Source organism: Carya illinoinensis, chromosome 4, assembly GCF_018687715.1.
Source record: "Carya illinoinensis cultivar Pawnee chromosome 4, C.illinoinensisPawnee_v1, whole genome shotgun sequence".
Classification (NCBI taxonomy): domain Eukaryota; kingdom Viridiplantae; phylum Streptophyta; class Magnoliopsida; order Fagales; family Juglandaceae; genus Carya; species Carya illinoinensis.
The window spans coordinates 11262119-11276398 of NC_056755.1; the positions used below are offsets into that span (position 1 = coordinate 11262119).

Below are 14280 nucleotides of genomic sequence, written 5' to 3' on the forward strand. Positions count from 1 at the left end.
ATCTTAACATCTAAATACAACTAAACTCATCTTAGAGGCTCTACAAAACTCATTTCACCATCTTAATTCACTAATATTCATAAAAAACTCAATTCATCCTAAGTCAACTTAACATTCAAATGCAACCTTAATTTCTTTATATAAATTTTTACAATTTGGAAAAACAGAAATATTTCCATTTTAAAACATAATAATATAAAAACTGTAAAAAATATTGTGTATCAATCAATATTCTTCGCTGAGTATTCGGTAGATGGAGCTCCGGCTGACAAATCAAACCCACCAACCAATGCAAAAGAAAGAAAAGATGGGCAAACAGAAAAGATGGAGTGGACAGCCAGCCAGCCAGCCAGCCCCACAAACAAAGGGAGCCAGTCAGCCAGCTCCTACTATCTCCAATGTCAGATTCTGCCACGCGTCAATCGGCTGCTCTGATGATCTTGTAGCAACTCCTTTCACCGTCCATTATTAATTTAATCGATCCATCAATTAAGTAGTAATTATCTTTCCCAGGAACATTACTTTCAATTTCAAAAGTTTTTCTTTACAGACATATTTGTAAAATTCTTGGCGGGCTATTAATATCATCCCTCCTCTCTGATCCTCTCCATCTTAGGCTGGTTAGTTTGTGTTTGTTTCCTAGCATCTGCATCATTGAGTTGAATGAGTTGTCAAAGAGCCAATTTACTGGTTAAATTTTCAAATAAATGATGTACAATTGGAGAAATCTGGATCCTTTGTTTTTCCTTCTCTCTTTTGTTAGACGTTCAAATTCAAACTGTCAAAAAGTGTGTAGAAGGAACTTGCCTAACATGGGGCTGAAGATCTTTAAATGAAAATGTACATATTAATAGTCACCAAGATAGTATAGGAGCCCACAACAAAGTTTCCTTCAAATATCCTCTCTCCTAAGCGCAAGGTTTCTGTATCAGGAACTAAGAAAAAATTAGGACAAAGTCTACAGCAGAAAAATATCAGGGGTTTTAAAGCTTTAAGTATACTGCAGCAGCTCTGTTCCGGGTCCACCACTTTTTTTTTTTAAAATGTAATGTAAAGCCCTTATAAGAAGCGGGTCGGTGTAATGAAAAGATATTAGAGCAATTAAAGAAGTTAAGACAGCAGCTTTGATTATCTTTTGCTTTGCTGGTTAGAGGTCATGGAAGTATTCCATTATTTGTAGGTTAGTTCCTTGCAGCTTCTTTGGGTGTGCACTTCAAATGCCTTCTCTATAAATCCACCTTAAACATTCCCTCAGACCGGTTTGTGTTCTGTTGTCCTCTCCTCTTTGAAAATCTCTGTTTTTTTTTTTTTTTTTCCTGGTCTACTTTCTGAGTCTAGTCTCTTTCTATCAAGCTCATCAAACTTGTAATCAAGCTCTTGATTTCATCTTTCAAAGAGGTTTCTCGTGAAAGGGATTTTTAATACATAAAATGGGAGTTGGATGCACTTTAGAATATTTGTTTGATTTGATGGCCAGTAGCCATAAACACAAGAAGAAGAAACAACTGCAGACCGTGGAGCTGAAGGTCAGGATGGACTGTGATGGCTGTGAGCTTAAGGTCAAGAAGGCACTATCTTCGTTAAGAGGTACTTAAGTTTCATTTTTCTTCCAATGTTTTCTTCCCCTTTCTCCTTAGCTTGTTACAAATGATGACAGGCTACTAAATTTGACAAGAGAGTTTTGATACTTTGCCAGGAGTTAGATCAGTCGACATAAGCAGGAAACAGCAGAAGGTGACTGTGACTGGATATGTTGAAGCAAGCAAGGTGCTGAAGAGGGCCAAGTCAAAAGTGAAAAAGACAGAGATGTGGCCTTACATTCCTTACAACTTAGTGGCTCAGCCTTACACAACTCAGGCCTATGACAAGAAGGCACCGCCTGGTTATGTCAGGAATGTAGAGAACACTGCCACCACTGGCACTTTGACAATATATGCGGACCCCTATATCACAATGTTCAGTGATGACAACCCCAATGCATGCTCTATTATGTAGCTGAAGAAACAATACCAAATCTTCTGTCTCATTTGCTTCTCCTCTTATTATTAGCCTACCTATAAACCATTGTCATTGTCCCCAATGTAGGAGGTTTACTATTTCATTCTTGTTTTGTGGTTCAGAAGTGATTGAGAAAATCTGTAAGCTAATTCATGTTTTCATTCTTTTCTTCTATATAGGGTCCTGAATAGGTGAATCCTGATCAGCTGTACTCTTTACTTTTACAAATGCATGGTGGTTTTTATAGACCTTGAAAATGTGGAATGATAATTGAGTGTGTGGTGGGTTGTGTGAGTAGTTACGAGGCACCCATTGTAGCTTCTACACTAGGCTGCGTTTGGTAAGGAAACTACTTTACTACTATTCACAAACAGTTTACTAATATTCATAATTTATTTACTACCATTCATCTGAGATCATTTCAAAAATGTGGTCCGCGACTGTAATTCGCCTCAATGTGAAAACCCAGTCTCAATGAGGAAAGTTGAATTGCAAAGTTTTTGCTCTGGAAACCTTCCATGCATTCATGACATTCAAGATACGAATTACGCGTACAATGTGACGTAGTGAAGATAAGTAGAGACTAATGAACTCAATTCAAATCATATTAGGTACAAAACAGGAAGGTACAGATCATAATATTGTCAAGACGGCTTTTTAGCAGCTAAGGAATTCCTCTTATAAAGCTAGAAAATCCTGTTAACATCAGATTGGTGATCCCCTTTGAGTTCATGCGCATTTCTTGATAACAGATATTTGGGTTTAAATCCAGGATACAAGCCTTGGTGAGGATCGAAGTCATAAAAAAACATTTGGTTTATAACACATCTTATGAAAGGAAACTTATAAATTTACGGCGTAACATGTGAGATTATAACAAATCTTATGTAATATGTGAGATTGTAAAGTTCATTTTTCTATTATAAAGTAAATCTGAAGTCATATCCATTTACAAGTTTACTTTTCTAAAATAGACCTAACAGTTCTATGTACTACACCATTTCAGAACAGTATGAAGAGAGAACTGAGGCAAAGAAAGAAACTGCTAGGAAATGCGTATGTTTCTTTCTATATTCGGGAGGAGCCATCTTTACTTCCTTTTCGGCTTTTCTGCTGCCATCAGCCTTTCTAGGATCCGAAGGAAGCGTAAAGGCATGCATCGATCCCAATAAAAGAGAGATTCACGTGCAATACCTGGGTCATAAAGCATACCCACACTTTCCCCATCCCAACTTTCTTCTGCTGTCCATTCCCTACTCTGGAGATAAACACTCTAATTTCTACCGTCAAGTTCAAAATTTAATTAAAAATTGAGATTTTAGTTAAAGTCAAAATTAATAGAGATATTAACCCACGCTATATTATTCATCTCAAAATCAAATTAATAATATTATATTATATATTTTAATAATAATTTTTTTTTTTTATATTTTATGAATATATTCTATATATTAATTAATAATTTAATTTTTACTTAAAATTATTATTTCCCACCTATTTTTTTCTTTAACCTAATTATTGATAAAAGGGAATCCGAGACAGATGATGCTGAGCTGTCAGATTGCACCTTGATGACGCTAAGATACCATGAGTTGGCAGATCAGTGCAAAAGTAGGAATTGATTATGATATGTTTCTCATTGGAGCCGTTTTGAGTGCGTTTCAGTCTTTTGGCCATAACTTTGGCTACGAGTGTCGAAATCGCACATAAGACCCCAATTCGGAAAGCTCTTTTCAGCGCGCATGCTGTCCACATTGAGTATGGCTCCATGTGCCTTTTTTTCAATCTCAAATTCTTCTGTTTTCCCCTCCAAATCACTAATTTTAGTTATTTTTTTTTATTTATGGTAATATTTCGCTTGTCAGTTAGGAAGTCATTTTAAACCCGATTTGGGCCCCATTTTTTGCAGATTGCTTATTTTATTTCGAATTTCAATTTAAAGTGATTTCCGAGATTTTGTTATTTTTGGCAAAATTCAGATAAACACGATTTTTGGCTATAACAGTCCGGCTTGTGGACTGATTTTCATCATTGCTTGATTTGATAATATTCAGTTAAACCCTAGAGACTTTTCTCTCTGGTTTTAGGCTATTTTTCTCCTGTGAATCATCTGTTGGAACTAGCCTGCAAGATAATCGCTATTCTGTTCGGCATCAGCATCAGAGCTTCAACATCTTCCCGGGAAATTTCACCAGTTTCAATGGCTGGTGGTCGTGGTCATGGTCTTCGTGGGCAGGTTCCAAATGAGGAAGCCCAACGCCGTGATCGTAGCATTCAGGATGCGATGATTGAGGATTTGCAGAGGCAAGTCACAGAATTAACCTAGTGCCTGGCGGCGCAGGATTTCGAGGATCATGAGGCCTTTGATCACGATTCTAATTCCACTTTCAAAAACCCATATCACAATCATGCTCTATTCCCGGAGCACCGTGGTCGGGAGGAGCGTCATGGAGACCTCGGTTTTCGGATCGATCTGCCCGAGTTTTTTGGTACGTTACAGGCCGAGGGATTCGTGGATTGGATTAACGAAGTGGAGCGTATTTTTTATTGTAAGGAAGTCCCCGATCGTGTGAAAGTGAAACTAATTGCCATCAAACTCAAGGGCAGAGCATCTGCGTGGTGGGAGCAGTTGCGACGTTCACGAGACAGGCAGGGCAAGGCCAAGATCACTGATTGGGAGAAGATGAAGAAGAAGATGAAGGGTCACTTTCTTCCCTTTAGCTACACGCAAACCTTTGAGCAACTTCATGCGTTGAGGCAGGGCGCGCGATCAGTCGATGATTACATGGAGGAGTTTTACCAATTGGTCGCCTGGAACGATTTATCTGAAATGGAAGAGCAGATGGTGGCACAGTATTTGGGGGGTTTACGCCAGCCCTTGCAAGATGTCCTCAGCCTTCATTCACTATGGAATGTTTCGGAGGCCTACCAGCGTGCACTTGCTGTTGAAAAATAGCAAAACAGGAGACCAGTGATTAGGAGCGATCAAAACAGTCGGCCAGTTCGCCCTCAGGATTCCCGTCCTGTCCAGCAACCACCACGTGGTAATTCTAACCCTACTATTAGATGTTTTTGTTGTGGTGAACATGGGCATAGGGCGACTGATTGCAAGAAGCCTGCTAATCAAAAGGGTAAAAATTTGTTGATTGAAGAAAATGTGGTAGACGAGACTAAGGAGATTGGCGAGCCCCTGTATGATGATGATGAGACTGATGATGTGTTATATGGAGATGGTCATGAGACTCTGGTTGTTCGCAAGAGTCTACTGACTCCCAAGGGTGATTCAGGGACGATTGGTTGAGAACCAATATTTTTCACACGATCTGCACAATTGCAGATAAAGTCTACAAAATAATCATTGACAGCGGCAGTTGTGAGAATGTAGTGTTCGAGGAGGTTGCCAAGAAATTGCAGTTGAAGACGGACCGTCATCCTAAGCCATACAAATTGTCATGGCTAAATAAAAGAAGTGAGGTAAATGTTGATAGGCAATGCCTCGTGTCTTTTTCAATTGGTAGAAAATATTTCGATAATGACTGGTGTGATGTTGTGTCTATGGATGTGTGTCATGTATTGTTGGGTCGACCTTGGCAGTGTGATCGCAGTGTCATTCTTGATGGATGGAAGAATACGTATTCCCTTAACATCAAGGGAAAAAAGATTGTGTTGGCGCCCCGGCGGGAAGGACTCACTCCTACCCCGGTAGCCAATAATACTAACCTGCTTTCTATGTCCAGGTTTTTAGATGAGATTGAGCATGGAGGCGTGGTCTATGCTTTAATACCTTGTAGGAATAGTGCAGTAGATGTGGATACAGATTTACTAGTAAAGGTGCAGCGACTGCTAGCAGAATTTTTTGACTTGATGCCAGAGGATCTTTCTCCTGGGCTACCGCCTATGAGGGATATTCAGCATCAAATTGACCTTGTTGCCAAATCGACCAGCATATCGCCTCAGTCCCAAGGAGGTTGAAGAGTTGCAGCGACAGGTGGTAGAGTTGTTAGAGAGGGGCTATATCCGAGAGAGTATGAGCCCATGTGCAGTCCCTGCCCTGCTAGTGCCAAAGAAAGATAGTTCTTGGCGTATGTGTGTTGACAGCCGAGCGATCAACAGAATTATAGTGAAGTAGCGGTTCTAAGGTCTTCTCAAAAGTTGACCTTAAAAGCGAATACCACCAGATCAGAATAAGACCTGGAGATGAGTGGAAGACGGCGTTTAAGACGCCACAAGGGTTGTATGAGTGGATGGTCATGCCTTTTAGGCTATCCAATGCGCCGAGCACGTTCATAAGATTTATGCATCAGGTCTTGCGGCCTTTTATGGGGAAATTCGTTGTAGTTTACTTTGATGATATCCTCATTTATAGTCCGACATGGGCTTCACACTTCGATCACCTCCGTACTGTTTTTGAGATGCTGAAAACGGAGTGCTTGTTTGTCAATCAGAATAAGTGTTTTTCTTCACTACTTTTGTGACTTTTCTTGGTTTTGTTGTGTCTACTGATGGTGTTCCTGCAGATCAGTCAAACATAAATGCAGTCTTGGAGTGGCCCAGACCAAGGACCTTACATGACATCCGAAGTTTCCATGGATTGTCATCTTTCAACCGCCAGTTCATTAGAAATTTCAGCACTCTGATTGCCCCTATCACAGAGTGCCTCAAGGGGCGTGATTTCTAGTGATCTGAGGAGGCAGAGGCCAGTTTTCAACTGGTCAAGCAGAAGATGACCGAGGCTCCAGTTTTGGCACTTCCTGATTTTGACAAAGTGTTCGAGGTAAATTGTGATGCATTTGGCATTGGCATTGGTGGTGTTCTGAGTCAGACAGGTCATCCGGTTGCTTTTTTCAACGAGAAGCTATCGGGATCAAAGAAAAATTATTCCACTTATGACCTGGAGTTCTATGCCATAGTTCAGTCCCTGAAGCATTGGCGTCACTACCTAGTACAGAAGGAGTTTATTCTGTTTACCGATCATGAGGCCCTGAAGTACATCAATGGCCAACACAAGCTGAGTAGACGGCATGCCAAGTGGGTGGCATACTTGCAAGAGTTCACCTTTACACTAAGGCACCAAGCAGGGAGTCTGAACCGCGTCGCAGATGCCCCGAGCCATCATACCTTACTCCTCACCACCATGAGTACCAAAGCAGGCTTTGAGACGTTCACGGATATGTATGCAACTGATTCTTCCTTTGGAAGGATATTTCAGGAGGTAACTGATGGTCACCGTCATGATTTTGTTGTGCATAATAGGTATCTGTTTTGTGGATTATAGTTATGCATTCCAAACTGTTCATTAAGGCAGCAAATTATATGTGAGCTTCATAATGAGGGACACTTTGGCCGAGATAAGACCTTGGCCCTTATCTCTTCTGACTTTTATTGGCCCAAGTTGACTAGTGATGTGGCCCATTGTGTGGACCGTTGTTATGTGTGCCAGCGGTCTAAGGGAGTCCTCACCAATGCGGGTTTGTACACTCCCTTACTTATTCCTGAAGCTCCTTGGTTCGATGTCAGCATGGATTTTGTATTGGGCTTACCCCGCACCCAAAAGGCCTCAGATTCTATCTTTGTTGTGGTTGACAGGTTTTCCAAGATGGCCCATTTTGTAACTTGTTGGAAGACTATGGAAGCTGTCCGGATTGCCCATCTTTATTTCAGAGAGATTGTGCGTTTACATGGTGTTCCTCGATCCATCACTTCAGATCGTGATACCAAGTTCATCAGTCATTTCTGGAAGAGCCTATGGGGGAAACTGGGAACACAGTTGAATTTTAGTAGCGCCTACCACCCCCAGACGGATGGCCAGACCGAGGTGGTGAACAGGAGTTTGGGCAACCTTTTGAGATGTTTGGCAAGAACTAAGCTGAAGCAGTGGGATTTGGCATTGCCTCAAGCAGAATTTGCCTACAATAGATCGAAAAACAGAACCACAAGCTTAAGCCCATTTGAGATTGTCTACGGTCAGAACCCATCCGGGGTGCTGGACTTAGCCCTTATTCCTCGTATAGGACGTTTCAGTCCTAAAGCAGATGAGATGGCAGAGTATCTTCGGGGTATCCATGAGCAGGTGAAACAAACCATTCATGAGAGCAATACCAAGTACAAGACTCGGGTTGATAGTCACTGTCGTTAGGTACTTTTTGATGTTGGTGATTTTGTTTGGGCTGTATTAACTCGTGATCGTTTTCTTGTTGGTGAGTATAATAAGCATAAGGATCGGAAGATTGGACCTTGTGAGGTCGTGCAGAAGATCAATGATAATGCTTACAGGTTGCGCCTTCCCAGTTACTTGAAGACTTCTAATGTCTTTAATGTGAAGCACCTAAGTCCTTGTTTTGTGGATTCTGATGACACTACACTGAACTCGAGGACGAGTTCTTTCCAACTCGGGCCGACTGATGCAGGGGGATCCGAAACAGATGATGCTGAGCTGTCAGATTGCACCTTGATGGCGCTGAGATACCATGAGTTGGCAGATCAGCGCAAAGGCAGGAATTGATTGTGATATGTTCCTCATTGGAGTCGTTTTGAGTGCGTTTCAGTCTTTTGGCCATAACTTTGGCTACGGGTGTCGAAATCGCACATAAGACCCCGATTCGAAAAACTCTTTTCAGCGCACACGCTGTCCACATTGAGCATGGCTCCATGTGCCTTTTTTTCAACTTCAAATTCTTCTGTTTGCCACTCCAAATCACTAGTTTTAGTTATTTTTTTTATTTATAGTAATATTTCACTTGTTAGTTAGGAAGTCATTTTAAACCCGATTTGGGCCCCATTTTTTGTAAATTGCTTATTTTATTTCGAATTTCAATTTGGAGTGATTTTCGAGATTTTGCTATTTTTGGCAAAATTCAGATAAACATGATTTTTAGCTATAACAGTCCAGCTTGTGGACTGATTTTCATCATTGCTTGATTTGATAATATTCAGTTAAACCCTAGAGACTTTTCTCTCTGGTTTTGGGCTATTTTTCTCCTGTAAATCATCTGTTAGAACTAGCCTACAGGATAATCGCTATTTTGTTCGGCATCAATTATTCAGCAAATACACTCCAAATAAAGGAAGAATAAAAAAATTAAAAAAAAAAGGAAACTGGGAACTGAACATTAGGATTTGGAGAATACTTTTAGACTAAAAAATTGTTTTGGAGATAAACAATAGAACTCTAAATTTGAAGAATAATTTCACTTTACTGTAACTCAAAAGTAGAGTATTAGAGTTTTGACTACTTCAATACAGATCACTTTAATAAAAATTAGATAAAATTTGACAAATACCAGTGCTCTCATAATTTCTTCGATCCATGACCTTCCTTAGGTAAGATTTTACTTGACATGATAGGAAACCCAAAAGTCGATTTATCAATTAATACAGGCTTTACTAAAGAATGTTCTCAGATTTACTTATTATATGGAGTTTCAACGTTTGCATTGATACCCATAACCCAACTAGCTAATGGACCTTCTGCTCTTCGTAAACCACGAGCAACAATAGTCTACACAAAATACTTCCTTTTTTACCATTTTTTTTTCTTTTCATACGCGATTGAGGAAAAGAGAAGTAAAGAACATGCCAAGTATGGAGGCCGAGGCTAATAGTACTTGTTAATCAGATCATCTGCCGCAAATAAATAGTGCTGAGTTTGTGGCAATTGATATGGATTTTGAGATATCAGATTAAGCAATGCCATCTTACTTCAGCGAAAAACTTCCATGATTTATTTGTATGAAATTCGTTTGCCATGGTAGATACAGTTTTCATGTAGCATTGTAATGGTAAGTGTGACAACTCGGGGAAAAGATTGGTGCCAGACATACTCGTCAACCCTTAATACCAAAATCCAATTTTGAAAACAATATATTTTTCTTATCCAATTTTGGTTCTCTTCGTGGGGAAGGGGATAGGGGATTACGGTTGGGGTTTGGAAACAAAATACACAATGTTATGTACTCTTCTTAAGATCAATATCACATATACAGGTGGTCTTGTTGCAAGCCATGTGCAAAAGATAAACATGTTAAATCGATTGATTACCTCCAATATAGAAGAACTTCCAGCTTCAAGGGGAGCTTGATGCGAGTCTTACTTCAGGAAGAGAACAGTTGGAAAGCAATTGGGATAGGCAGCCATGGCACTTCTTGCACTTTTTGAGAAGGGTGACTAGTGTCAGCCATACAATTTGAACCATATTCAAAAGCAAGATGTACTTCGGCGCCCTAAACATTGAAAACCAAGCCTATTACAAGTAATCAGAGGAGAGGAAGTATATCAGCACTAGTGTTCAGAATTAAAGCAAGTGATGCAAAAAATCTACAATATTTAGTATTTGCCTGATGATCTTTGATGGTGTACCACCTTGTGTTAGTACTACACATGTTGTTTTTTTATCAGACCACTATACCATACCAAATATCTAAAAAGAGTTATCCGATAAATGAAAATATGCATGTATGAATGCTGCAGTATGAGGCTTATCATTATTCTCCGTTAGGCAATCTTGACCCTAGAAATTACTATGGACAATTGGATCTTTTGCTTCCTCCTGCATGCATTCACAGTGTGTGCGCCATAATGCCTTTTTATCTTTTCCTGTATTCCTATAGAAGTCACTTCAGTTTGACCCGAGAACCAAAGCAGCAAACATGTTTTATCAAGGTCTCTGAGAAAGGAGTGACACCTGCAATTATGAGTGACAGATATCTTGATTTCCCATTTCTGGGAAGGCCAATCTATTGCAGGTCTATGATCTCCAATTCTCAGGCCAAGTGTGCAGATGGTAAAGTTCGTTAAAGTTCGTATAGGGTCCATAATGCTTGATCACCATCTAAACTTCCATCTTAAAATCAGGTTCTTGGGTTACCATCTAAACTTTTATCTTCTAATGAGATTTCAGTTCAGGGTGCACAGAAAATTCACTTGAACCTCATAGGCTTCCCATCCATATATGCTAATGAATGTGGGCTTCACTTTGATCTGTTCCCGCTGTAGATACCAACAAAATTAATATCATATAGAAGAGTTGCATTGCCAGGTACATTGCAGTCACCTATACAAAAAAGACATCGATGTCAGTATGCCTGTGCACCATTCCAACCAAAGCATGTCATAATCATGATACAATCGGGAAAACTCATGCAACCAAGGAGCTTTGAAAATTTTCAATTACTGGCATTTTGTCGACTGAGGTTCACAAAAACTTCGCGGGGACTTGTCAAGTCTGATCCATTAGGAATTTTTTGTCAACAAGGGCTCCACAACACTATATATCTGCCCTGAGAAAGTTTTGACCAAGGACTATTTTCTAGGCATATCGTCACAGACATTCTCACCAGGAGAGAGGGAGAGGAGAGGAGAGGGAAAGAGAGAACAGAAGCAGATAGATAGCAATTATAGTTTTTTTTTTTTCTGTTTTTTGTTGTGTCCCTTTTCATTAATTCTGTGAGTGTTGTTGTAGGTGTTTATGACTATATAATGTTTCATCTTTGAAGACTACAATCATAATGAGAGTCGGGATATTGAATCTCTCTCTTGAATCCCACCTGAAAAACATCCCGCTGGTTCTGGCCCATATGCTAATTCAGGAGGAATGTGAAGCTTGCGTTTTCCACCTGTTTAAGGCAGAGTGAAAATTACTTTTTGGCAAAAGAGAAACAAAATACAGAAAATAACCTGTATCAATCTATAAACAGTTTGAGTTACATACCTACATGCATTGGAGGTACTCCTTCACCTCCCAAAATCCCCTGGTCCAATCCCTTGATGACCTGGACACAAATAGTTATATTGAGCCAACCTTGTTAAATAAGGTTTGATTTTTCTACAATTTTGATTGTTGTCTCTAGTTTTTCAGGGAGAAAGGAGAACTACTAAGTGGGAGAAAACCTAAATTGGAAAGGCCTCTGGGACACATGGAAATTTATTTCAGAACAGCACATTAAAGCACTAATGTATTTCAAAAAGTGTGTACTAAAGGTTCATCACCACTATAAGATTATGCTTCACAGCCAATGCCAATAAGAAGTAACAACTATAAGATGAAATTAGCACAAGATAATGGTGGATGAACAAGAAAGAAAGAACTAAACTTTGTCTAGTACTCAATTCATAAAACAGATCTACAGAATGAATAGCATGGCAACATATTTTTCCCCTCTCTAATCTGATTAGGTGAAAGGACATTTTCGAGTGTTTGACAACAACCAAGCGGAGTCTGTTCATTTGAAAAGGTTCCATACCATGACAAGAATTAGAAAGGTTCTTTGCTAAAATGTTTCTAGGGTACCAAGTACAAAAGTACACAGTGTCTTGAGAACAGCTTATAGGACAAGCGTTTAGTGGTTCCAGACACTATATCTGTAGCATGAACAGATATAACATGCAGCATATCTAACCTAAAAAACGAATATAAAGTAGATTAAAGGATATGCAGATGTCCAGAACATCTCTATGTGCTTCAACTTTAATGCACACAAAGTAGGTTTTGATCATACGCTTAAAATTTCTAGTATCATCAGTCATAAAGTGAGAAATCGAGAGATAAGTAACGAGGCCACTCTAATGATTGGCAATAATAGTGGGTCATTTTTTTTTATTGATATCGGGTGTCCGAGAACAGCGTCTTGTCCCGACTAATCCTGGGGGTGCACAAGCCCTCGGCAAGAAGTTTCTCACAAATACACATTGGGTAATTCAAGGAGAAAATCCTCCAATCTGATAGCTTCTAGAAATTGTTTGCACCCATGAGGATTCAACCCTTAGACCTTGAAGGGAGCATACCACCAAGACCAAAGCCTTTACCACTTGAGCCAACATCTAGGGGTTATAAAAGTGGGTCATACCAAGTTAATGTATTAAAGGAGACATCATATATACCTTGCCAACGCCGATACGCATAGTGAGAGGTCTAGCACGTTTATAGCTACTGTCAAAAACTGTCCCATCTCCGAATCTTGCAGTGTAGTGAACCTGTGTTGGAAATAGATTTTGGAAAACTCAATTGCATAACTAGTGGCAATAATGTCATGCAACACTAATATTACATAGAGATATGCTATACTCGTACTCAGACTGCTGAAAGTCATATCATGACCAGAACAGGTCTAAATGAGGCCAGAAAATAGACCATGTTAACCATGGGTCTGACTAATGCTAAATGCAACGCTCCCATCTCACTTTATCCCACTGTGTAAAATGTGACACCCTTGAATCAACCTTAATTCTTTTAAGAAACTTCAAATGGGCGTACGTTGGATTTTCCCCCAGTATAATTGACGGCACTCACGAAATGCCTTTATAGAGAAGAATTCCAAAACTACGACTCATTCTAAACGATTATTAACATGATCCACCAAAAGCCTTAAATAATTAAATTAGTTAACTGATGCCCCCGCAAAGGTCATACAACATATAAAAGAACAGCATTTTAAACAAGGATTAGAGAGAGATAGGAACAGGCAGTGTAACAATCTAACGACTAAGCGCCACAGGAGGAAATTTACTTAAACATAAAACAATCAAAGTAAGAATCAAACCCAATATAAAATTGAATCCTAAGACTCACATCGATAAGCTCAGCGTAAGGAGCTTCCGCACCGGGGCCGACTGACACGTCACAGTAGCCAAGCCCAGACCGAACGAAATTGAGTTCACACAAAGGCTCTCCCACAGTGGCGTAGTACTCAATTCTAGTAGCATCTGCATCTAACGGTGAGAAAGCCAGAACCGAGGCTGCTAAAATCCCAACACCCACGTCAAAAACACGGTTCTTGATTGCAGAATTTGAAGTTATAGATAGCTTTGCATTGACTACATTTGAAAAGCAAGCACGAGAAGAACCGGAACAAAGAGAAGACAAAGAATTTGGAGACGAAGAAGTGAGTTTAGTGGAGAAGAAGGACTTGCGATTGAAACTTTGAAGGCTATGAAGATTTGGGGTCTTAACGTTTAGCACAGAGACGGCCATTCTGATCTCTGCTTGTTTCGATTAAGCTTGAGCTATCTGGAGCTGCTGGAGGATTCGTATTGTATGGCTTTGCAAAATTTGAGTGGGAAAAAGTGGATATCGGTCGGGACCCACAAGTCGAAAATCCTCGCCGTTAACGTCTCAACATGTGGACTTCATTGACAAGCAGACAAGAAAACGAAAAAATCTAGGATTCAAATCCTTAGTTATGTATTAGACACAGTTTAGAATTTTATCATAATTATTAATGTGCAACGGAATATATTACATTAATTTTATGTTTCATCTCAAATATAAAATTCTCATTTCATTATTAT

General features: G+C 39.6%; 2 protein-coding genes across 5 annotated transcripts; one reads left to right on the plus strand and one right to left on the minus strand.

Moving 5' to 3' along the window:
- Positions 1–961: 961 nt before the first annotated feature.
- Positions 962–2285, plus strand: LOC122307760 (heavy metal-associated isoprenylated plant protein 23-like). The gene is made up of 2 exons (XM_043120842.1): positions 962–1587; positions 1697–2285. Exons 1-2 carry the CDS (start codon positions 1431–1433, stop codon positions 1993–1995), a joined length of 456 nt encoding a protein of 151 aa, XP_042976776.1. The 5' UTR covers positions 962–1430; the 3' UTR covers positions 1996–2285.
- Positions 2286–9800: 7515 nt separating this feature from the next.
- On the minus strand, positions 9801–14038 carry LOC122306668 (photosynthetic NDH subunit of lumenal location 4, chloroplastic). Of its 4 annotated transcripts, none has more exons than XM_043119127.1 (6): positions 13562–14038; positions 12874–12966; positions 11705–11765; positions 11541–11609; positions 10918–11047; positions 9801–10237 (listed from the first exon to the last, which is right to left on the minus strand). In XM_043119127.1, exons 1-5 carry the CDS (start codon positions 13961–13963, stop codon positions 10965–10967), a joined length of 708 nt encoding a protein of 235 aa, XP_042975061.1. In that variant the 5' UTR covers positions 13964–14038; the 3' UTR covers positions 9801–10237; positions 10918–10964. The 4 variants fall into 4 exon arrangements, with proteins under 4 accessions (XP_042975061.1, XP_042975060.1, XP_042975057.1 ...); XM_043119126.1 differs by having other exon boundaries at positions 9801–10217; positions 10924–11047; positions 13562–14037; XM_043119123.1 differs by having other exon boundaries at positions 10924–11047; positions 13562–14037.
- Between the last annotated feature and the right edge of the window lie 242 nt (positions 14039–14280).

Coding starts and splice junctions, on each gene's coding strand:
- LOC122307760 (XM_043120842.1), top strand. CDS start 1,431: ATGGGAGTTGGATGCACTTTAGAATATTTGTTTGATTTGATGGCCAGT. Junction 1,588..1,696: donor GGCACTATCTTCGTTAAGAG/GTACTTAAGTTT, acceptor ATACTTTGCCAG/GAGTTAGATCAGTCGACATA.
- LOC122306668 (XM_043119127.1), bottom strand. CDS start 13,963: ATGGCCGTCTCTGTGCTAAACGTTAAGACCCCAAATCTTCATAGCCTT. Junction 12,967..13,561: donor CTTACGCTGAGCTTATCGAT/GTGAGTCTTAGG, acceptor TTTCCAACACAG/GTTCACTACACTGCAAGATT. Junction 11,610..11,704: donor AGTACCTCCAATGCATGTAG/GTATGTAACTCA, acceptor TGCCTTAAACAG/GTGGAAAACGCAAGCTTCAC.